The sequence below is a fragment of the Pectinophora gossypiella genome, chromosome 15, assembly GCF_024362695.1.
Source record: "Pectinophora gossypiella chromosome 15, ilPecGoss1.1, whole genome shotgun sequence".
Classification (NCBI taxonomy): domain Eukaryota; kingdom Metazoa; phylum Arthropoda; class Insecta; order Lepidoptera; family Gelechiidae; genus Pectinophora; species Pectinophora gossypiella.
Genome location: NC_065418.1, coordinates 972328 through 998299, shown reverse-complemented (window position 1 = coordinate 998299; position 25972 = coordinate 972328). Strand labels below are relative to the sequence as shown.

Genomic DNA, 25972 nt, shown 5'->3' with positions numbered 1-25972 from the left:
TTTCCTTCGGGTTGGTAGGTCAGATTGGCAGTTGCAAAGTTGCTTCTGTACAAACCGGACCTGTCAAATCTTCAGGATAGGTAAGCAGGCCCCAGGTGCAATTATATTCACCTAAATTTTACCTAACCTCATTTTCCTAGCGTTATCTTATAATACGTTACGCTAGGGATATGATGTCGCGAATGAAAACTCGGCAACTGCATCGAATAAATACTTTACCGGGTTTTCGTATTGTTGTGTTATCATTTTGTTTCTTTTGCTTCGAAGAGTGTGCACATGAGCTCCATCAGCTCATTCCACAAATTCCATCTGAGGACATCCAGACGTACGGCGGGTTACCATCCTTACTTGGTTGACATACAGTCATGAGCAATATAATGTACCCACTTTAGGACTCTGCCGTCGCCAAGTATGGAACTGAAATTTAAAAAAAAAAACACTAAAATTGACACGAATTCCCAGACAGGAAATACCACTCGATATCAACTTAGAATCATGGTCCGAATCGTACATCTTTAGGACTCTGGCGCACTAATATATTTGACATTTAGTGAGACTTACAGTTCAATTTGTCAAAAAAGTTAATGTGACGTGGTACCAAAGTGTATACATATTAATGCTCGTGACCGTACCACTAATCCGCACCAAGCGCTTCGCTTCATCTTTCATAATGCGCACAGCCAAGGAATGGAATGGGCTGCCGGCGTCGGTGTTTCCTGAATCTTATAACCTGGGGTCCTTTAAATCACGGGTGAATAGGCATTTTCTGGGTAACCTCGTTCCACCGTTATCTCTTCTTCTCCTCGTCGAAGAACGAAGTCAAGAGCAAACAAATCTTAAGTAAAAAAATAAAAATAAATAACAAGTCTGTTTCTTATCTGAGTCAGAATTTTTCCATTTCATTTTCTCTTGATGAGTTTCCCTTAGAGTGAGTGCTATAAAAAAATAAAACAAACAGCGTATTTTATACTTTATATTCATTATTATTACGTAACTTGGTGGCGTGATCGACGTCAGCGCATCGTGTCCGGTCGCGCACGAGGCGCTGGCTCTTTTTTTTTGACGTGACTTATTGTAGATTTGCCGCAGATGGCATTAACTACTAAGCCGGACGAATGGGGAGCGCTGAAGGCTCTCATCCGGTACAACGTTTAAGACAACAGGCCTGAGGGTGCCTAGTCGGGCGCGAACATCGGCTCAGGGCGTCTGAGAGGAAAATATTTGAATTAATCGACCCTAGTGGGTCGATAGCGATAAGCGCTGATTGAGGGGAAACGTCATCCAGCGGGGTCGGTATCGGGGTCCTGAAGTGTTTGGTGTCGCGAGCTGATTGGCCGCCTCCATGGCTAGAGTAATCAGGTCGTCGGGAAGCTCTGGCTCAGCAGGCCGGCTGTTCCATTAGTTGTGCTGACTTGAAACTCGTGGGACGACGACGAGGGCGTACGGGTGTGAGCAGGCGGGCGAAGGTACCGGTTACGCAACAAGTAGGTATTTAATTTAATATTTTTTTGTTGTAAACATTAGTATTTTAATTTAAAATGTTCCAGCTTGTGACCGATTGACATAAAGATGTTTTCCACAGTGCAAGGATTGTCTGAAAATAAAAAAAAGGTAGGTATAACGTAGAACCTTTGCCAATACAGGTGAAGACCTCAACGGTTGCAGAGGCGAAGATAGGGAGCCATCGGAACCTGACAGAGGGCAGCAGTAACTGTCAGTACTATTCAGAGGCGGAGGACAGGAGTCCTAGTAAGGCTTTGTAATACTACTCTGGGCGCCATCCCACTTGCGTCAGACAGAGTACTGCGGGGTGGAAGGCAAGAGGGAAGCCACTGCCCTATTTCTCCCTAAAAAGTAGCATGGAAATTGCTGCACCGACAAGAGTGTGGCTCTTAAATTGATGATGATGACTGGTAGGTACCCTTATCATCTTAAACTTTTCATGCAATTAAATATAAACATGTATAGGTTTTGTGGCAATAGGCTTGCCCCCTATTACATGGGACTTAAATATAGCTGGTGAGTAGGTGAATATCCACCACTGCATACCCCTTCGCGGATACAGGCGTGATGGTATTTTTTTGTATTTAGTTAGAATCCCAATGGAGACATACCACCTTGTTTGTGTATGTGTATAAGATTATATAATAAATTACCATACATACATACATAAACAGCCCATATACGTCCCACTGCTGGGCACAGGCCTCCCCTCAATCAACCGGAGGGGGTATGGAGCATACACCACCACGCTGCCCCATTGTGGGTTGGTGGAGGTGTTTTTACGGCTAATAACCGGGACCAACGGCTTAACGTGCCCTCCGAAGCACGGAATCATCTTACTTTTTCGGACAATCAGGTGATTCAAGCCTGAAAAATCCTTTCCAAACAAAGGACAGTCTCACAAAGTGATTTAAACAATGTCCCCATCGGGAATCGAACCCGGACCTCCAGATCGTGCGCCTAACGCTCTAACTACGCGATACCTTTAAGTAACTCAATTTAAGACAAAATTGTATAAATGGCTCAATCTTGTATAACTCGTCAACGGGAATCGAACATAAAATTCGCAATAGTGTGCCCAATGCTTTAACCATTAAGCCACGGAGGCTGATATTGAAAGACAGAATTACCTATATCAATCCATTCGTCAGGATATCCAGCTTCAATTCTCGCTGCTCGCACCGCCTGTCGCAAAGCGTGAATGACAGTTGTAGCTAGGCATAACGCGGGTTCTCCCGTTGCTGAAAAAAAAAGCTCAATATATTCCCTTTTGGTGTAGTCAGTAGTACAGTCATCCCTTATTGAACTAGTAACCGCAGCATACAGCTTAATATGTTTTTTTATTGCACACGATATGACTTTCACAGACGGACAGATGACAGGAGCACAATAAGCTGTCTTATAGCTAAACAGCAATTTCTTCCAGTTATATACAGAGTGTTAGTGTCAACATAAGGGGTATGATTCAGCTCATGATTCTGAGTTAGTATCAAGTAGAATTTCCCGAAGCAAATTTCATGAAATATTGTTTTTTAAATTATTTTTAATTCTATACTTTTGCGATGGAAAATTCCACTTGATATTAACTCGGAGTAATGAACTGAACCATCCTCCCTCAGTATTCGTTACAATGTTACTTATACCTTTGTACAAGTAAGTATGTTAGTATCACCGTAACAAATACTGAGGGAGATACTTCAAAACATTATTCTGAGTTGATATCAAGTGGAGTTCCATGCCGGAAAATTCATGAAATTGTAGCGTTTCTTTTATTATTTTCAATTCAATACTTTTTCATCGGGTAATTTCTCTTGATATCAATTCAGAGTCATGGTTTGAATCTTCAATCAAAGTAATCGTTATGATGTTACTTATCTATGTGATATTTATTAATAACTAACTTCAAAAAAGGGTTACCGAGTCTTCCGCTTTTTGGTTGTGTGATTGTATGTTTTAATTATCACTAACTAGCAATTTAATTTTTTTTTCATTATATAGTAGAGAAACGCTTTACTTTAAAGAAAAATAAACAACAATTTCTTACGGCAAATAAAATAAATGACAGGCACTTAAGTTCTTAACTATTTTCATTACATTTCATTACTACAAAAAAGAATATAAAATAATTCTATAAAAGGTAACCTTTAGATTGTAGAACTCCAAATTCATTCCTAGCATTCCTTCTGAAATAGACCCTCATGTCTGCCGGTATGTCTTTGATTCCAGGGGGTTTGTAGTTCCAGGTTCGATCCGTCAATAGCCTCCCTGAGGTATTGTCATACACCAATTTCTCTGAAGTCCAGTACCCCAAACCCATGATAAATGCTCCTTCGATCTGATGGAAAATTAAGCTTCAGATTTACCACAAAACTGTTAAGATGAATAACAGTTAAACAAAAGTTAACCCAATTTTCAAATAATTGGAATGAACTTTGCTTGGCTCTCATTATTCCTAAACAGTTTTTAAATTCTGAACATTGCTTTGTGACAGATCTGACTGTGATAATAATAATGTGATTACCTGCCCAACATCAATGTCTGGATTCAAACTCCTCCCAGTATCTTCCAGCAGATCAACCCTTCTGATGTCAATATTTCCAGTCAAAACATCGATTTCAACTTCTAAAGCACACGCGGCATATATATCGTAAGGCTTAATTTCACCTTTAGCATTTGTACACGTATATAAAGCTTGTAAATCGACTCCAGTTGCGAAAGCTTCTCCAATGATTTGTTCCCAAGACACATTTCCAAGTTTTTGTTTAACAGGTTCTAATCTTTCGAGAATAATATCACAAGCTTTAGTGACGGCGTAGGCTACGCATTCACTCCCAATGCTTCCGCCAGTGGTCATTCCATTCGGTGTGGTGAAAGTTGCACTAGGTTTTACGCTAATCTTTTCTAAAGGTATACCCAGTTTGTAAGCGCACACTTGAGCTGCCTTCGTATTGATGCCTTGCCCCATTTCAATGCCTCCATGAATCAAGACTACTGATCCGTCAGTGTGGTAGACTGATAGAATACAATTGAAGTTACCTAAGTAAAATATCCCATATGTCAATGGTAGAATTTTGACAGCTCTTTTCCTCCATCGATTGTTATCGTTGAATTCTTTAATTTTTTTCAATCTGTCATCGTATTCGCAATCCATCTTTAATTGTTCAATCATTTCTGGTATAGCGTTGCCTTCTTTCACCATGTTTGCGAGTCTGACTTCTAAAGGATCTTTTCCAAGTGTAGACGCTATTTTCTCCATCATATATTCAATCATAGCTACACCTTCTGTTGAAGCTGTAATATAATGAAAACTATTATTTTCTACTGTACTTAGAGCATTTACTATAATGTAATATATCAACTTATCATCTCTGTAGCGTTATTCTGCTCTCACAGGGTCCGCTTACTTAAATAATTTGGTAGGTCCAGTTTTTTACAGAAGCGAATCCAAAAGTCAGAACCTTCCAACCCGAAAAGAAAAGAAAAGGTGCGGAATCCTAACTAAATTATAATAATGCAAAAGGGACTTTTATAAATACTTTGACTTTACTTTGATACTCCTTGACATGACAGTCTTATAGTCGAAATCGATGGTTTTGCTAAAGGTGTTTTATTTTGGCTGAAGTCATAGCTTTAGTCATTGATGAATATAAAAAATATCTTACCAGGAGCTCTGCACCAGGTGTTGGAGGCGTTGTCAGTAATTACGCTGTTAGCCTCGATGTACCACCGCTTTGAATCGTAGCAGTTCTTAAAATGATTGACGGTGACAGGAGCCACGCGCTCATTTAAAGAACAACCCACGTCTTGGTAGTATGAATTCTTTAGATACTGGATCTCACCAGCCGTGTTAACACCGATCTGATTGAATATTATATTTTTTTAATAATTTAACAAAGGATATTAGGAAGGTAATATAAAAGCAGTTACATTATCAGTTACTTTTTATCTGTCGCCTAAAGTTAAAAGTTAAGAGTAGATTGAGGGTTGTGAAGGGTTAGTAGCCTAGACCAACGGCTTTAAGTTCCTTCCGAAGCGATGTATAGAAGCACCTGGAAGTCCTGCAATGGCCTATAAATGAGAAAACGTGTCCCCATCAGAAATCATAGAACACTTACTTCAAAATTCGATGTAGTCGGGAGTCTCTTGCCGACGATCTTCATGTTGTCCTGTATTGATAGGATAAACCTGCAGACCTTGCCTTGAAGGTGGGTGACCAGAGCCGCGGCACAGGCCACTTGTGACGCCCGACTGATCTTGGCCCCATAAGCTCCCCCTACGCGACGCACTATCACGTTAATTCTGAAATAGAAGAATGATCAAAAGTTCAAAATCATTAATTCAAAATACTTTTCTCAAAAATTTACTTTCTACGTCACGACACACGAAAAAGGTAGACGTCTATCTTATAAATAAGTCCTAGAATGGATACAAATGAAAAATGGTACACCGACAAGAGCGTGAATTTTAAAAAAAATATACGGTCGAATTGAAAACCTCCTCCTGTTTTCAAGTCGGTAAAAAGATAATTGGGTCGTGCACTAAGTTCAAGATAAATAAAGAAATTATGATTATTAACATACATACATACATAAACTCACGCCCGTAATCCCTAATGGGGTGGGCAGATTCTGATTATTAAATAAAGATATAATCTACAACTAACGAAAAACATTTATTTTTTTTCTATTTAACTTATTTATTTATACATAATATTTCTATGACGTCACACTGCTATTTCATACAAATACAGAAATAGATAGACACATAATTGTTTCCCATCCCGAGCATGACTTTAATTGGGTTCAGGATTTGAAACGTAATCTGAAAACGAATGACGATTAATGCCAATTACCTATTCATTGGAATTTTCAAAGCCTCGGATATAGCCGCATTAGTTAAATCAAGCCATTGGGTGGCAGAATACACTTCCATTCCATCTTCTGTTGGTTTGACGACGCAAGTTTGAGGTTCCATCGTATAATGATACTGTCCTTCTATCTTGAATTCGCCTTTTATCACTTTTGTTACATCATCACCTGTATCTGTAGGTTCCACTGTTTGATCTCTGACCACTCTTTTATCCTTCTCAGGAGATTTGAGCACTTCATCGATGGTTAGTAGTGGCTTTTCTTTTTTAATAGATGAATAATTTATCGTCACCATTTTAGCAGCTTTTGCAGCAGCCTTTGACTTGTTAGCGACTATAATGCCTACAGGTTGTCCATAGTACTTGATTTCCTTGGCAGCTAATATTTCTTCTTCTTCAGTCATGAAGTAATTGGACGTTGAAACAAAAGAGTTTTTCCCTGGTATGTCTTTTGCCGAGTAGAATGCCATCACTCCTGGAATTTTCTGTACGGAAAGTAGGGAACATATTAGAAGAACATACTACTAAAACTTACAACTTATATACGTCCTACTGTTAGGAGACCTCCACTCCATCAAGCGGACGGGGTACGGAGCATATTCCATCACCCTGGTGGTTACGCTACTTTTAAATGACAATATCTTTTAAATATCAACAATCAACTGCTTTTTTTGAAATGACTTAATTAATATGCAGATTGGCTTTGGATAGCATTCACAGATTCACTACTTGACCAGGCTAATGGGGAGCGATGGGGACTCTCACCCGGTTAACTGCTCTTGGTTCCTACTTCATGGTCTCTCTCTCTCTCTCTCTCTCTCTCTCTCTATTTAAGAGCTGCACTCTTGTCGGTGGAGTAATCGCCATTCTTCTCTTCTTTCCGCCAAATCCACACTATCATCACTTGATGATCACAGGAATAATTAAAATATTAGGTACTTACAAAAGCTTCAGCAGTATTAAAACTATCAACGATACTTCCGGGGTTTACATCAGCCGTGACGAATGCACCATAAACCTCATCAACCTGGGTTGGAAAATCATTGGCGAATGTGGACTCTCCGCTGCATTGGACCAGGGCCTCTATCTTTGGCACTGGTTGGTTAAGAGGCCAAACACTCTTGTCTGTTTCGAAGACCTGTGTCCCTTGAGAAGTAGCTCGTTTGATTGCAGAACCTCCTGAACGGCACCTTGCGTCAATTTTGTCGTCTGGACAGAGTTTCAGTATTGCCTGAATCAAAAGTATGATAAGTATTATGTAAGTGGAAAAAAATATTTCGTATTTTGTATTTCGAATTCACGTTAGAATAATAAATAATTATCACGTGTACAGCAGTGAAGGAAAACATCGTGAAAAACCCACATTATCGTCGGCTGGTTTTCCCTTCGCGGGTTGGAAGGTCTGACAGTCACTTCTGTAAAAAACCAGACCTGTCAAATGTTCATCCTGAGTAAGCGGACTCCGTGAAAACAGGATAACTAGGGAGATGATGATTCAATATTCTTTGTTTGTTATTCATTATTACGACATAAACCCGATAGGGTTTTAAAAAGGCCACGTTGAGTTTTTCATGTTAAAAAGTAATTAAGATGAAATTTACAATGAAAACTTTTCGACCCTTGTTTTCATAACATGCGTATCCGTCGATCAGCAACAAACAGATCGGTTGACCACGTACCTTGTAAAATAAAGCGATAGCTAGCATTTTCCTATAAGCAGCTGATGGTTCCGGTGGCATATCATCAGGGTGGAGCTCTTTATCCAAAGCCTTTAGTACAAGATCCAGAGTTTCGTTGAAAAATGGGTTTTTCCCGACCAGTACCGTCTCTGCGTCACTTGCATGTATAAATTTTGGTGTAATGTTGCCATACACTATGGTAGCTTTTTCCAGCATGTTGGACTCATTGTGAAATTTGAAGAGAAATCCAGCATTCACAACTGCATGAGCGTTCTGTGCCCTCGGCATGATCTGAAAAAGGTATTAAGGTCACGGCACGGGATTCTCTTAAAATGCATAAATGGTTCTGTCATAATTTTAATTATCATAATCCTTTTTGCATAACGTTTTTTAGCATAATAGCACTTTCCCATAATCACATCTAAGAATACTGGTTTATTAGGTATAACTTATTTATAGACTAATATTTGTTGGCATAAATTTGATTCGCACATAAATAGGTATCCATAATTCTTTTTTAGAATAATTATTGTGTTTTGTCATAATTTTTACAAGGCATAACAGTAGGTTAGGGTGCGGCGCCAGCATGTTTATCTTACACACGAAAAGTATGCTGAATGATGACCAACAGCATGAAATTGTGTCAAAAAATATAAAAAGTGACAATCATGAACCAAATGCAGCCAAGAAAAAAATAAGTTTCGGAGTGTTCAAAGTTGTGCCAAAACTTTTCTTATTCGGAGTATAGTTTTTATGTTTATAATAATTATGCTTATACATATATCATTATTGTCATTAATTATTATGCTTATCGTAGTTATGAGTTTCAAAATTATGCTTAAAAAGTTATGACAAATTAATCTATGCGTAACTAATAATAGGACAAGTAACATTATGCCATGGTAAATTATTACATAAAATTTTATGAGTAAAAATAGAGAACCCACGGCAACTGCAGGATAAGTTACGTAAAAAAAGTCCAGTGTCTTTTATTTAGTACGAGGAGAGGACCACTACCTCTATCATTTCGACAACACCCTATATGCCTTTTTTTATATGATCGGAATATTTATTTCGCCGACTCAAGATGTTTCTGAGTTTAAATTATATAAAAAACTACTGAAAAGAGGAAGGGGTAGACCTAGGAGAACATTTATGAAACAAATAAAAGAAAAGGTGCAGGTCGTGTCGTATCAGGAGGTGAAGGATTTGTTGGGAAGAAGAGAGGAATGGCGATTACTCCACCGACGAGAGCGCAGCTCTTAAATACAGAGAGAGAGAGAGAGAGAAAAAAAATAACTACCCCTACAAAAGAAAAAAATATCACTACCGGACCTGTCCCTGACAAATTATATGTTAGGAAGTTCTGGCTTTATTGACTCCATAAGAATATTTTGTGAAAACTTTAAACAAAGTATTTAGTGTGTGGGTGGCGTCCTTTTATAATAAATATATTCTATTTTATTTTTTTAAAAGACGATGGTACTTTTATACATGACTAGGGGTTATAGATTTTTGTTTATTCCGAGCCCAATAGAGGAACAATTTTTTTATATTAAAATGCATAAAAAAGAGTTTAGTATGTTTATAAATATTTGTACAAAATAATCCTAATAAAAGGGCTTTGCTTTTCATTTACAATATCAGGATATTGGTTCCTGCAATCATAACATAAAATGTAAGTAGGCTTTTACCTTAACTTTATATAAGGAAAAAGTTTAACAAAAGAATACAAAGTTCAAAAATTAATTGCTGAAATTTCGACAGTCGAAAGCTGGTTGTTCGTTAGTCGACTACTAATTACTTAAGTAAGGGGCCATCCATTAATCATGCGGGCCTCGAGAGGGGGGGATGGGTCCATGAAAAAATCACGAAATATCATACGGGGGAGGGGGGTGTAGTAATATATCACGAGTACTTATTTATTTTTTCGAGGAGCTCGGTGACGCAGCGGTAAACGCGCTCGGTCTGCGATAGTTGAAGTAAAGGAACTTTCGCAAAGGCCGGTCATAGGATGGGTGACCACAAAAAGAAAGTTTTCATCTCGAGCTCCTCATTTAAAGGACAAGTAAAGGCGCACTTTGTGAACTCTGGCTCCTCCTCTTTTATGTAAACCATCCTTCCTTTTTCCATAGTGTTATTATATGTATGTATAATTATTTAGTTATGTATAATAGTCATATATATATATATATATATATATATATATATATATATATATATATATATATATATATATATATATATATATATATATATATATATATATATATATATATATGTAGTTAAATGTACTTATTTTATGTAGGTTGTTCTTTTAATTATTTATTTTGTTAGAATGCACTAACCCGCTATTATTATACTTGTACAAAATTTTCCTGTACCCAAAGGTTGCCTGGAAGAAATTGCTGCATGAGCAATAAGGCCGCCTGTTGTGGTTTTCTGTATATGTTGTCCTTATCTCTGTATTTTGTGTCCACTGTGCTCAATAAAGTATTTTATCTATCTATCTATCTATCCTCCGTGCTTCGGAAGGCACGTTAAGCCGTTGGTCCCGGCTGCATTAGCAGTCGTTAATAACCATTAATCCGCGCTGGGCCGCGTGATGGTTAAAGGCCCGATCTCCCTATCCATCCATAGGGAAGGCCCGTGCCCCAGCAGTGGGGAAATTAATGGGCTGGTGATGATGCTGATGATTTAGTTTTTCGGCAAACGCGCGATACTGAACCGAAAAGCGGCGTTTCGTGCAATTATTTTGGTAGGTACTAAAAATACAATAAAATAAATAGGCGAATAGGATAGTGGGCAGCGATTAAATGATTATCACGTGCTCAGCGGTGAAGGAAAACATCGTGAGGTAGAAGGTATGTGACCTAACCTGTATTGGGCTGGTTTTCCCTTTGCGGGTTAGAAGGCCGCCCATTGTACGTACTTATGTTTTTATTCGTATGTTTATGTCCTTTGTATATGTCGTTGTGGTGGTCTAGTGACAGCCTCCGTGGTCTAGTGGTTAGAGCGTTAGGCTCACGATCTGGAGGTCCGGGTTCGATTCCCGATGGGGACATTGTCGAAATCACTTTGTGAGACTGTCCTTTGTTTGGTAAGGACTTTTCAGGCTTGAATCACCTGATTGTCCGAAAAAGTAAGATGATTCCGTGCTTCGGAGGGCACGTTAAGCCGTTGGTCCCGGCTATTAGCCGTAAAAACACCTCCACCAACCCGCATTGGAGCAGCGTGGTGGTGTATGCTCCATACCCCCTCCGGTTGATTGAGGGGAGGCCTGTGCCCAGCAGTGGGACGTATATAGGCTGTTGATGATGATGATGATATGTCGTTGTGCAATAAAGTATTATTGATTGATTGAAGGTCAGACTAGCAGTCGCTTCTGTAAAGAGCCGGACTTGTCAAATCTTCGGTTAGGTAAGCGGACCCTGTGAAAAACGGGATAATGTGATGATTATGAGGGTAGCGGGCAGCGGGGAATTTACCTTGAATGTGACCAGGGAGTAGTGACGTGTGAGTGGAGGCAGCATCACGTTCAGAATGACCTTCCCGGTCATGTTGGTGTCCAGAAATTTGGGCAAACTCATAGTCGATTTCTTGTTGCCGGCCTCAGCTGAAAATTACAACAAGGCTAGTTAGTAATTTAACGAAATGAGACACTTTTTTAAAAATTTAACGAAAATTTTCTATAAAATTTGTATGGAATACTTAATAGTGACGTCATCAATAGAAGACGATATTCTTTTTTATTTATTTTTTTATTTATGTATTTATACATTCTAAATTTAAATTCGTATAAAAAGTCAAGTTTCATATTGTCAAAGAATAAGGAATAATACTAGATATAGAAAGGCAACTCTCCGGTCCCCACCAGCGGCTGAGCTAGGTTTACTTAAAAAAAAAACGCTATGGCTACTCCCCTCCGGTCCATGGAGGTCTGTTTTGCTCTATGATTACAAATAAATAAAATTTCTTATAAATTCCATTTGAAGAAATGTAAACAAGAGTAAAGAAATATTATTTTGAAATAACACAAATTGGAACAGGTTTATGGATAAAATATGCTAGCGAATTGAATGCAATATTGAATAGAACAAACAGCAGAGGTTATCAAAGTGAGCGTCGCGGCCCCAGAGGTCTAAAAAACACATTTTAACCTAACAAAAGCAAAGGTGCCGATTTGGGAAACCACCAACCTAATTTTAACTTAGTATAATAACAGGACTATTTTCTTTTGGTTATTTAAACGAAAATCGTTGGAAAATTTATGAAAATTGTATTTTTTTTAATTATTTTCAGTTCCATACTTTTGCGACGTCAACGTCGTAAAAGGTTAACGTCGTGTATTATAGGGAAGTCAAGGAATTGGCCTTTGATAGACTGGAATGGAAAATGCTACACCGACAAGAGCGTGGCTCTTAAATCGATGGTGATGATGACATTTGCGACGGAAAATTCCACTTGATATCAACTCAGAATCATGGTCTGAATCATCCCCTACATTATTTGTTAACACCCATACGCACTTGGACTGCTACATGTACGTCCTTGTACGGGGTGTAAGTGACATCGTAAAGAATACTGAGGGGGGTGATTCAGCTTATTATTCTGAGTTAATATCAAGTGGGGGAAGAAAATTCCCAGTAGTTCAATACAATACAATACAATAAAAATAAACTTTATTCAATAAAGTGCAATAAAGTTTATTGCACCAAAATAAAAATAAAAATAATTACAAAAAGTCTCTTAACTAAGTTCATGGCAAATGGCGGCCTTATCGCTTAAAGCGATTTCTTCCAGACAACCATAAGGTGAGGAAAAATGTAGTAGTACACACAAAATACCTAATAATAAGCAACTGAAGAGCTTCAGAATATGAGCACTACAACACACTTTATTATAAAAACAGAACCATTAACATTTCTTCCCCTTCAAAAAAAAAATAGAAAAATTAATAAAAAATAAAAAAGGATAAGAGTAACCTTGGAGTACATTCAAGACACAAAAAAAGGAAAATAGAAAATCTATAAATATACATATTTATATAAAAGCAGTAAGTAATAATTTATGAGTAACCACACTCACACTCAGTTCAACTGGTAAGACTACTGGGAATAGGGGGGAATTCGATCGCTAAAGGTCACAAAATAATTTTCTTCTTCTATTTAACTTATTTATGAGTTTTAATAAAGAAAAATGTAATAGTAAGTGCGACATTTTGTTACGATGTACTTCACTACATAGTATAAAACAAAGTCGTTTTTTCTGTCCCTATATCCCTATGTACGCTTAAATCTTTAAAACTACGCAACGGATTTGGATGCGGTTTTTTTTAATAGATAGAGTGATTCAAGAGGAAGGTTGATGTGTATAGTAACATCCATTAAACAGTGCAGAAATACTGTTATTTTTGAGGTTTTTAATGTGACGTCGTAAATAATTTCAATTTTTTCCTCAGCATTGCACCCGAGCGAAGCCGGGGCGGGTCGCTAGTAAGTATATCATAAATATTAATTGTTGTGGAGGTTCAAAATGTACTTTCATAGTATAATATTACCGAATCAAGACTAATGGAGTTCCATTCAGTCGAATTAAGGGTTCGGTGTACACTAAGTGGGCCGCGAACTGAAAAAGTTTGGGTACCCTTGGAATATTTAATGATATTTTTGGAGCGATGCTAATGGTTATTATTCTATTGTGTTTGCCATGTAGATAGGGTATACTTTTAATAAATATTATTTAAAAAGAGTTTAGGAAAGCGAGTGTTTGGTTATGTGTGTATGCTCTATTTGACGACGGAATTTAAAGTACCCTGGGTCATATATTTTTTTTAAAGGAATGGACGAGTGTGTGTCGTGAGTGTCTGAGGTTCTGCGAGGCTATGAATGATGAGTGAAAGGTGATTTAATTTTAGTTTAAGCCATCATCATCATCATCAGCCCATTAACGTCCCCACTGCTGGGGCACGGGCCTTTCCTATGGATGGATAGGGAGATCGGGCCTTAAACCATCACGCGGGCCCAGTGCGGATTGATGGTTATTAACGACTGCTAATGCAGCCGGGACCAACGGCTTAACGTGCCTTCCGAAGCACGGAGGAGCTCGAGATGAAAACTTTTTTTTTATTGTCACCCATCCTATGACCGGCCTTTGCGAAAGTTGCTTAACTTCAACAATCGCAGACCGAGCGCGTTTACCGCTGCGCCACCGAGCTCCACATTGTGATTTTTGTGATTTCTGTTTTGTAATGCTGTATTAATGGCACCACGGCGCATTAGCGCTTCGGCACTGTAATGTCGTGAACGTAAAAGGTATAATAAATAAATAAATAGCCGTAACCCGTTAAGGAGTAAGGGAGAGAGCGCGTGGACTGTATCTCGCTTGCACTTACACGTTGGATTAGGTTAGGTTCCCTGTTGTTCCGGGCGTAAGAATAGGGCTACGGTACCGGCCTGTCGTAAAAGGCGACTGAAAGGGGACACTGGGGATCGTGAGTGGTAAGGGCGGGGGCCCGAACCGCTCAACACACGATCTCCGGGAGGGACATGGCCTCGCATTGCTGTAAAACTGGGATGGCGTAGGGGTGGGGATCTACCCCGGGACGCGCTTTAGTGAAAGCAAGTGCGAGGGGAGCACCAGTGCGTTCGACAGAGATCCCGGAGCTCCTTGACATGCACAGCAGAGGGCCACCGGAGGGCTTTTATGTAGGTAAGTAAGAGTCCGACATAACCTCGTTGCTCCCCCGGAGGCTAGGTTAGGTTAGAATGAAATTTTTGAACGAAGTCTCCAGTCTGCCTTACCAATTGTTATCATAGCTCCAACTGTCTCTAGAAGTAAAAACACGTCTGATGGGAACTCGTTGTTTGCATGCTTCAAGAATAAATTACCACCAATAGTCCCGATCTGAAAAAAACAAGACATTTTTTTAACCTTCAAATTAACAGCTTCACTGTGTTAATGAAAATTACATATCGACCTCTCACAAGCAATGTTATTTTTTGATAAACACATTGTAATGATTTAGATTAGATTTCACGTACATTTCTAACAGGAATATGCGCCACCAAGTCCATATGCTCATGCAGTTTCCTCAGATATGAGAAGTGTTCCTTCTCGGCTGCCAGCTTGAGGAATACCTGCATCATCTCTGTCAGAGACATGCCAGCTCCCAGCACCAGGTTCACATCAACCAGATGTCCTTTCAGTTCAGCCACATTGAGGATATCAATCACATTTTTTGGGTAATCCTTTATGTGGTAAACTCCTGGAATAATAACAAAAGTAATGTAAGCTTACCAGTTTAGAATAATAACCTTCACCACAGGTTTGATAAGATTGGTAATGGCCCCGATTCCTGCAGACACCTCCTAATTTTATTTTAAGTTATACCCGTCATTTTTTTATCCGCCGAAAAGGAAAGGGACAGATGACTGACAGCTCTTAATTTTAGGAAGAATGATTAAATGAATGAATAACCCGGGCGAATCAAAAAGGTATCTCGCTGGTACGCAAACCGTTTGACTTATGCTGTCAACTTAATTCTGTCGGGTTATTGGCCAATGTAAAATTTTTAGACGGTTGTTTTAGATTTGTGCTTCAAATTGACGTGTGTTCAATAAATTTTATGCTTGTCGATTACCCGTCCCTTTCCTTTTCGGCGGATAAGAAAATGACAGATATCTTAAAATAAAATTAGATGGTATTTACAGGAATTAGCACCAATGAACCTCATGACCTACACGATAGAAGAAGAATACTTAATACTTAACTACTCCGTTGCCACCGCCAGCTACTGAATTCAAATTTGAGTTCGAATTCATGTTTGGATAAGAGATTGATTAGAGATATCATCTGATTTCCAGGATTTGTGCCCGATATTGGCAATGCGCTCACCCCCATTACAAGGGACTTAAATGTTGCTGGCGGGGAGTGGGTGTATATATTACCTTTGCCTACCCCTTTGGGGATACATCATCACACCTGGACAAACGAGTAGCGCTGAGTATAAGTGGTCTTCTCTTCACTCGTATACCCACGCGGTTGTGAAATTCCACGCCATCAACTCTGGTGTCAGGGTTACTATTGAGTTGCCAACAACCCCTATGGCTCATGTAACGACATAACGTGCCCTCTAAAGCTTGCTATGTCCTAACCAAACTATATATGTCTCTGCCGGGATTCAAACCCGGGACCTTCGGATGATGGAGATGTTAAAAGGTAAGTACTCTCACCTTGTCCTGTATTTCCTGCGACTAGCTTATAATCACCATGATTCATAGCTTCAAATACGTGTTCCAGAGTATAAGCTTTGTACCATTTGTGGTCACCACAATCTACAACGATCATGTTTTTGTGCTTCCCACCATTTACTACGCACCAGTCTTTGAAATCTTCCTTATCTGTGTTTCTATTTTGGCAACCACTGCAGGTTGTGGGGCACTTGACGCTGCAGAGTTTGAACATGTTTAGATCTTCAACGTCGATGAGTTTATTGGTGAGCCTCTCATCAGCATCTGTTGCGAAGGTTTTGAAGGCATCTGCTATGGAACGGTAGCCGGTGCAACGGCAAATATTGCTTGCGAAGGAATTTTCTATTTCTTCCACCGTCATGCTCTTTTTTGACTCGTGTAGACTGCGAAAGTAATTTTGATATTTTTTAATTGAATACATCTAAATAGTTCCATTAATGTTAAACAGCCTCCGCGGTGTAGTGGTTAGAGAGTTAGGCTCCGATTTGGAGGTCCGGGTTTGATTCCCGGTAAGGCAAAATCACAAAAGACTAAACTAAGACTCTAAAAATAAGGATAAATCATCACCTGTACATATTAGAGACCCAACCGGGTGTGCAGTAGCCACACTGCGTGCCGTTGAAGCTGGCCAGACGCTGCTGCAGCTGGTGGTATCCAGTAGTGCGGTTGCCGATGCCTTCCACCGTCGTCACCTCCCAGCCGTGGCAGGATAATACTGATACTAGGCACTGGAATAATATTATTTAAACTTATATAATAATAATACCTCTCACCACCCATCATATTAGTCTAACAGAAAGCTCGGTGAGGTGTGGGTACTTAGTTCATCTTACGATGGAAGTACCTCTGACTACCCGTATTGGGAGTCGTGACCTTTGTTGTATTGTCCGAAAAAGTAAGATGGTTCCGTGCTTCAAAAGGCACCCACACACCTAATGGGTTGATCTTAGATTGTCTCGATCAATATGACTACCTACATTAAAGACTATATCGCAACAGTGCTGCCGGCCACATTTCGTCGTTGCCAATTTAAAAGCTCTTATGTGTCGCCCTCCTATGACCGGCCTTTGCGAAAGTTGCTTAACTTCAACAATCGCAAACCGAGCGCGTTTACCGCTGCGCCACCGAGCTCCTCCCATCCATAGGGAAGGTCTCCCTATCCATCCATAGGGAAGGTCTCCCTATCCATCCATAGGGAAGGTCTCCCTATCCATCCATAGGGAAGGTCTCCCTATCCATCCATAGGGAAGGCCCGTGCCCCAGCAGTGGGGACGTTAATGGGCTGCTGATGATGATGAGTCGCCCTCTCCAAATTTCTTTTTTGTCAAGATCGAATAGTATTTTGCTCCTAAAACATTCAGTACAAACTCTTATTTTATTACATAAATATCAATTATCTTTTAATATTTTTAACACACAGTCATACTTACAAAAAAAATTCAGGCGGACGTTTTTTTGTTTTAAAAAAAAAACAAAAAAATCTTTTTTCCTTTTTTTTTCTTCTTTTTCTTCTTTCTTTTTTCTGTAAAATTGATCCGATTGCATAATATAATATGTAGATTTTAAATTGGCAACGATTTGAGCTTCTAGTTTTTATCCTCGTTACTCGATGGTACTTTTAATCACAGATGACGTAATACTACAGAAAAAAAAACATTTTTTTTAATCTCAATGTTGCGTCAATCTCATCCACTTTTTGAGTCATGATGTCAGAGTTCACGGTTTAAAACCTGTTTAGTGAACGTACGGTCACGAGCATTAATATGTATAACACTTTGGTACGATATCACATTAACCTTTTTGACAAATTGAACTGTAAGTCTCACTAAATCTCAAATGTGTTAGTGCAACAGAGTCCTAAAATGGGTACATTATATTGCTCATGACTGTAGGTACATAAGGTAAGCTCACGGCTATATGCCAACTGAGGTAGTCAGAGGTAAATACATCACGTTGAACTAAGTAGGTACCTACACGTCACTGAGCTTTTAATATAAGAATTTGTTTATTTGTATACATACATATTTACGCCCGTAATCTCTAATGAAGTAATCGGAAAACAACTTCAAGCCACCCAGGAGCGGATCCAGCTCCTAAATTGGGGGGCACCAGGTCGTAGCCAACCTATCTCCGTAGAAAATTACATAAAATAGGCATGAGCTCCATGCATGGCCCGACCTAAATCCGTCCATGCAGCCACCCTTGATATGACTGGAGGGAGAAGGAAAACATCGTGAGGAAACTCACATACCCGAAATTACATACACATACACTTGCTATCAACTCAGAATCATGGACTGAATAATCCTCCATAGTTTTCGTTACGGTGTCACTAACAATCATGGGTACGTACTTGTATATGCTGAGAGGGATGATTCGGCTCATGATCCTGAGTTAATGTCTAGTGGAATTTTCCGTTATCCCCCTCAGTATTCGGTAGAATGTCACTAACACCCTGTATAATGATGCGCTATACAGCGTGAGCGGCCTTTAGCGGCTCAATTATATTATATCCTTTCCAACCATAATCAGCCATGGCGACAAGTCTCCAATCTAGGAACGGGTAAGATGCGCTCTTATATGGCTGACGGAACCGATCTTAGCAGTGTATGTGCGGCCACATTCACTGCACGTCAGCACACCTCCTTCAGGCCTTCAGCTTGTCGCGTGACGCGTGACACATGAGGTAGTAGAATAAGAAGGCCTAAGACTTACAGAATTGACAGCGAACACTTTGACCTCGTCGCAAGGGGGGATAGCAGCGCTGACAGTGACTACGCATGCGCCGCACCCCCCCTCGTGGCACATCGCCTTGGTCCCGCGCAGGTCAGCCACGTTCCTTATGTACTCGTTCAGGGACACCTCTGGACCGTACCTGCCGTCCGCTGGGGGGAAGGATTCTTATTTATTTACAAACATACTACAACTCACGCCTTTTTCCCACCGGGGAAGCAGAGACATTATTCTTCCTCTCAGACAACACCCTGAGCCCAGGTTCGCGCGCGGCCAACTGGGCTGTTGTCTGTTTTGTATCGGGTGAGAGCCCTCAGCGCTCCCCATTTGTCCAGCCAAGTAGTTAATGCCATCCGCGGCAAATCTACAATAAGTCACGTCAAAAAAATTTTTTTTGATCCATTTGCTTCGATCCTGACACACTTCTCTTGCTTCCTCCGCATTCATGAATCGTTTCATACACGCACGGTGTTCAGAGTAGATCGTAGTGAACGTTTTCTACCTCTATTGACTTATTGAAAAATATTTGAAAGAATTAATCGACCCTAGTGAGTCGATAGCGATGAGCGCTGAATGAGGGAAATCGTCGACCACGCCGGCGGGGTCGGTATCGGGGACCTAAGGGCATATCAAATTTGGTCAATATACGTTCTTCTAGGTACGGCTGGCAAAGGAAGACCTAGAAGTACGTACATTAACTAAGTTGGAAAGGACTTTAGAAAAGGTTCAGTGCGATCTACACTGTACCAGCGTGCGTGTATGTAACGTTTGATGAATGTGGAGGAAGCAAGAGAAGTGTGTCAGGATCGAAGCAAATGGAATTCCGTAGTCTCTGCTAACCCCGGTGGAGAATAGGCGTCAATTTATGTATGTACAAAAAATTACGATTGAAAGTGTAACTTTGGTACCCAGTGAATAAAGACATTTTTGAGCTTCGAAAATACATTTGTATGTCCCTTCGGAATTAAATAATTAATTCATCTGTTTTTTATAAAGACGTACCTACTCACAGCCACAGTACCACAGCTGCAGCCGCTGTGTACATGATTTAAAATACCCATTAAAACTTCCATCATTAAAATTGTTACAATAAAAAAGATAAATCTGAGGTTTTCCTTGTTTTTATGACCACAAAACCATGCAAACCTATTTAATCATCACCTTTATGAGCAGATAAAAATAGATTGTTTTAGTGAGCAACCGAATTTGTTTTATTTTCAAAGTTCAATTCAATTCTCAGTTATTTATTGCATTCCATGTAGTAAAATGGGATGTTACATAGGCATATAAACTATAACATGGACATCAAGTTCCTTAAAGGAAGTCCCAAAAAAAGTGTCAAGCCAAAGTCTTAGGCCAGGCGCGCACTACGAGTTATTCGCCGCGCGGAGAAAAAAGCAGCGGCATAATGTCGCACTGTAATTCTGTACCAAACAGTTTTAAATTGAACTGCGCGCACTTGACGGCAGAGCCGCCGCAAAAGCGCAATATTACAGTGCGACATTATGCCACTGTTCTTTTCTGCCGCGCGGCGAAAAACTCGTAGTGCGCGCCTGGTCTTAAGTGAAAATACCCCTAGGGGTACCTCTATCACCCCTCATGCGTAAATAAACGATTATTTACGGTTTCGGAGATGTAACCATTACGATGACCTATGATTTTTTAACACATTCTACCTCAGTTCAGAAATCATAATACATAAACTCACGCCTATTTCCCACCATTTGCTTCGATCCTGACACATTTCTCTAGCTTCCTCTACATTGATCGCTTCATACACGCACGGCGATGGTTCAGAGTAGATCGAACTAAGCCTTTTTTAAGGACATCTCCAATCGTATATGTTTTATTTTACTTCATAACTATTGATTGGAAATTGGTCTATTAGTCGCTAAATTTTAAAAAGGTACAAAATTGGTCATGTCTCTTAAACCGTAAATAATTGCTGACCTTATCACATGGGGGTGATGTGGGTACCCATTTTTTCGGGTCTATCCATTAGGCACCCATTCCAATACGCCCCCGTCCAGCACGCTTCGAGGGGAAATGCCTACCGCATACAATTATGTCGAGCTCTCACCGACTAAAATCCCCAGCCGGGTCTGCATGACAACCGGCCGCGCGCGGCGCGAATTATATTGAGCGTTTCGAGCATTAAACGATACGAATGTTATCTACGTCGTAGATGGACGTGAAACGGTTACTGGTCGAAGGCCTCGATATAAATCGCGCCGCGCGCGGAGCGGTTACCGTGCAGAGCCTACTGGTGTCCGTATCACCGCCGTTATGCTAAGCTTTAAGCTACGTCCCCGTAGCTTTTGCGTTCTTCCGCGGCTTGGCGGCGATTGCTCATCGATTGGCCACCATCTCGTGGGGACCTGATAGGGGTACCCCTAACTAGGGATGCCCTAACTCTAGACTCCGGCGTAACTGTTTGTAATCTATGCTTCGGCTTAAAACTATTCTTTGCGACACTGTATAAACTACAGCCAATCTTCTTCTATTGTGTGGGTTGTGAGGTGGAGTACCAATCTCATTAACTCAGGGTTACTATTGACCCGCCAAAGGCCCCAGACATGGCTTATGTAACGACTACTTACTTACATCAGTAAGTAGTAACCGGGACCAACGGCTTAACGTGCCTTCCGAAGCACGGATCATCTCACTTTCGGACAATGTGGTGGCCAGCCAACACACAGGCAATTAATAAATAATTATACCTTTGTACTGCCTCCCGTTGATCTTGAATACGATTTCCGACATTGTTTGTTTACTGTGAAATAGAAACACAAAAATATAGGTACATATCTATATAAACCAGAAATATTACGTTTGCATAAATGAATATTAAATCAATGTCAATGACTTACACACACACACACGGGTTGGGTTACACACGTAATAATAATGTAATGTAATGTAATAATAAAAATAATAATGTCATATCTACTATCTACTATAATACGTATATGTATAATAGGTACACATAGTTTTGAGTTAATATCCAGTGGAATTTTCCGCCGCAAAGGTATGGAACACAAAATAATTTAAAAAATACAGTAAAACTGTCATGAATTTTCCGACGAAAAATTCCACTTGATATTAACTCAGAATCGTGGTCTGAATCATCACCCTCAGTATTCGTTACGGTGTCACTAACACCCATATGTACTAGTATGGCTACTTGTATGTAGTACTTGTATGGGATGTGAGTGACATCGTAACGAATACTGAGGGGAATGATTCAGCTCATTATTCTGATTCGCATAGCAAAATTGTAACCAGCCTATATACGTCCCACTGCTGGGCACAGGCCTCCCCTCGGTCAACCGGAGGGGGTATGGAGCATACTCCACCACACTGCTAAAATAAAAAAAAACACAATAAAAATATGAATTTAACGACGTAAAATTCCACTTGATATTAACTCAGAATTATAATCTGAATCATCCTTCAAAGTTCTCGTTACCATGTCACTAACACCATGTATATTATGATATAATAATTTATTGTATGTGTTAGTTGTATATAATTTAATGTTATTTAAATGATGTTACTATAGGTGTCTATTTATATTTCATAAACATGAATCTATCTGATTATACGAGTACTTAGATACGATTACTAAATAGATCACGGTTTCATCCATTTAGATAAGGAAGTGCAAGGACAAGAGAGTATTAATTGCGTTTGCGCATAAATAATAATAATATGTATTGATTTGTATGAAGTTTCTAAGTAATATTACTTTTCTGCAAGGTTAACAGCTAAAAAAACTGTAGAATATGTTCCTGCCGTCAGGGTTGTGAGGTCTTTGACCAACCTGAGCAACTGGTGTCAGGGTTATTATTGAGCCACCAAAGGCCCCTGACATGGCTCATGTAAGGTCAACGTACTTACTACAGTAAGTGGTAGCCGGGACAAATGGCTTAACGTGCCTTCCGAAGCACGAAATCTTAAGGACAAACTGGGGACAGTCTCACTAACTGGTTTAACCCCTCCGGGAATCAAACCCAGAACCTGCCGATCGTGAACAACGACAACGATCAACTAGCTTATCAAAAAGTTTATTTACCCATCAAGTCGCTCCATCATGATGGATTACAAATGGACGATGATGGACTATACACCCTCAACATAATGCTCATCATATCCATCTCAGGATTTCGTATTAAAATAGTAACTGCAATTTCTCTGATCGCTTGTGGCTCTGCCTACCCAATTACGCATTATGGTAGTGAGTTTTACATGTATGTTTTGTTTCTTTGTATTTAACAAAATAACATTAAGTTATTTTTTAATGCTATTTGTGTCTTTTTGAATAAATTAATAGCGTTGGGTTCACGATCCGGAGGCCTCGGGTTCGAATCCCGGTGGGGACGTATCACAAAAATCACTTGGTGATCCCTAGTTTGGTTAGGACATTACAGGCTGATCAACTGATTGTCCGAAAGTAAGACGATCCTTGCTTCGGAAGGCACGTTAAACCGTTGGTCTCGGTTACTATTTACTGATGTAAGTGAGTAATCGTTACACGAGCCATGTCAGGGGCTTTTGGCGGCTCAATCATAACGATGACGCCAGGGTTGATGAGGTTGGTATTCCACCTCACAACCTACACGATAAGAAGAAGCAACAGTTTTTTTTTTGAGAAGTGTTTTAGTCTCCAAATCTCGAAAAAAAGTAAAAAAATCTTAACTTAAATGGGGTAATGTGGCTACCTACTCCTAAGGGCTCTGCCTACCCCATTAGGGTTTACGGAAGTAAGTTTTTATGTAATATGTTTTGTTTGTTTTCATTAACGGAATAGCTCTATATTGTATAAAGATTACCACGTCAAATTATAATAAGCTTCATATTTTTATACAAATCTAAACACGGAAATACAGAGATGTCCTTACCAGAATAGTTTTTGTAATGTATTTTTTTTGGCCTCGGATGGCATTCACTGCTTGGCTAGACAACCAGATTAGTAGACACCAGTCCACAGCCACTGTTGGTACACTACTAAATCGATCGTAAAAATCACAACTCGAGTTAACAACCGGTTGATAACGAGGTGGTGTGGCCTTCTATAAGCGGTTAGCGGATTACCTATAATATATACGGACTTTTTTTTGACGCGACTTATTGTAGATTTGCCGCAGATGGCATCAACTACTTGGCCGGACAAATGGGGAGCGCTGAAGGCTCTCACCCGGTACAACATTTAAGACAACAGGACTGAGGGTGCCCAGTTGGGCGCGAACGTCGACCCAGGGCGTCGTCTGAGAGGAAAAATATTTGAAAGAATTAATCGACCCTAGTGGGTCGATAGCGATAAGCGCTGATTGAGGGAAGTCGTCGACCACGCCGGCGGGGTCGGTATCGGGGTCCTGAAGTGTTTGGTGTCGCGAGCTGATTGGCTGCCTTTATGGCTAGAGTAATCGGGTCGTCGGGATCGTATATTACGTTCTTCGGTATATACGGACTGAGAGCGTTTAAAAAATATAAGATACATACACGCATTGTATACAGCCTCCGTGGTCTAGTGGTTAGAGCGTTAGGCTCACGATCTGGAGGTCCGGGTTCGATTCCCGATGGGGACATCGTCGAAATCACTTTGTGAGACTGTCCTTTGTTTGGTAAGGACTTTTCAGGCTTGAATCACCTTATTGTCCGAAATAGTTAAATGATTCCGTGCTTCGGAGGGCACGTTAAGCCGTTGATCCTATTGTTGGGCTATTAAAACACTCGGAAAATTCAGGTTCGAATCCCGGTGGGGAAATATCACAAAAATTACTTTGTGATCTCTAAAATGGTTAGTATAACATTACACGTTGATCACCTGATTGACCAAAAGTAAGACGATCCGTGCTTTGGAAGGCACGTTAAGCCGTAGGTCCCGGTTACTTAAGTGCGTAGTCGTTACATGAGTCATGTTAGGGATAGGCCGCGGCTCAATAATAACCCTGACCCTCCACGTCATCCGCGTCAAGCCCACACGAGAGAAGAAAAATGAAAATAGAGCTTCAAACAAGATATTCTTTTTCTTTAAATATGTGTTATCGCTGTCAGTAGGGCAATGCCTTACGGTGCAGTGTTTATCATTCAGCTCTTTTCCTTATCCTAAACCCAAAACAGAACCTCGGTCTTGACAAATTGGCAGAGTTAGTCCAAAACACCAAAAATAAAGGGTCACATTAAGGTCACAAAAGATTACATTTTAACAAGTTGGTTTTTACAACGCATGTTTGTGATTATGTTTTAATATAAGTTAGCCAAGTTGCACACAATTTTGAAAAGTGTCAGAGGCATACATACATACGTACATAAACTCACGCCTATTCCCCACCGGGGTAAGCAGAGACTATGGAATCCCATTTGCTTCGATCCTGACATACTTCTCTTGATTCCTCCACATTCACATTAAATCATTTCATAACGGCCTCTGTGGTCCAGTGGTTGAGCGTTGATCTCACGATCCGGAGGCCCCGGGTTCGAATGCCGGTGGGGACATATCACAAAAATAACTTTGTGATCCCTAGTTTGGTTAGGATATTATAGGCTGATCACCTGATTGTCCGAAAGTAAGACGATACGTGCTTTGGAAGGCACGTTAAGCCGTTGGTCCCGGTCACTACTTACTTATGTAAGTATGTAGTAGTTACATGAGCCACGTCAGGGGGCTTTGGCAGGTCAATAATAACCCTGACACCAGGGTTGATGAGGTTGGTAATCCGCCTCACAACCCACACGATAAGAAGAAGAAGAATTTCATACGCACGCCGGTTTAGAGTGGATCTTAGTGAATCTATTCTAAGGGCATCTCCAAAAAAATAGCGTCAGTGACAGTGATGAAGATGTATAGGATTGACCGTGGAATAGAAGAAAGAGGTTGGAAAAGCCAAGTGAGCTCGAAACCTGCGCCATTGTTATGTATTAGAATGAAACGACCG

The 25972-nt window shown here is 40.1% G+C and overlaps 1 protein-coding gene across 1 annotated transcript; it reads right to left on the bottom strand.

Annotated features, from left to right (window-relative positions):
- Nucleotides 1–960: 960 nt before the first annotated feature.
- LOC126373064 (uncharacterized) lies at nt 961–24033 on the bottom strand. Its single transcript, XM_050019026.1, has 17 exons — nt 23936–24033; nt 21755–21807; nt 19017–19186; nt 16869–17029; nt 16284–16684; nt 15093–15316; nt 14853–14955; nt 11538–11665; nt 8050–8340; nt 7314–7601; nt 6356–6855; nt 5619–5802; nt 5166–5361; nt 4025–4794; nt 3646–3838; nt 2634–2744; nt 961–1594 (listed from the first exon to the last, which is right to left on the bottom strand). Exons 1-17 carry the CDS (start codon nt 23977–23979, stop codon nt 1521–1523), a joined length of 3891 nt encoding a protein of 1296 aa, XP_049874983.1. The 5' UTR covers nt 23980–24033; the 3' UTR covers nt 961–1520.
- Between the last annotated feature and the right edge of the window lie 1939 nt (nt 24034–25972).

What these genes read in the sequence shown, in the direction of transcription:
- LOC126373064 (XM_050019026.1), bottom strand. Translation starts at nt 23,979, where the DNA reads ATGCCATCCGAGGCCAAAAAAAATACATTACAAAAACTATTCTG. An exon ending in TGGGTCTCTAATATGTACAG is followed by an intron (nt 16,685 to 16,868) that starts GTGATGATTTAT and finishes TTACTTTCGCAG; the next exon opens with TCTACACGAGTCAAAAAAGA. An exon ending in TGACGAATGGATTGATATAG is followed by an intron (nt 1,595 to 2,633) that starts GTAATTCTGTCT and finishes TTTTATTTTCAG; the next exon opens with ACAATCCTTGCACTGTGGAA.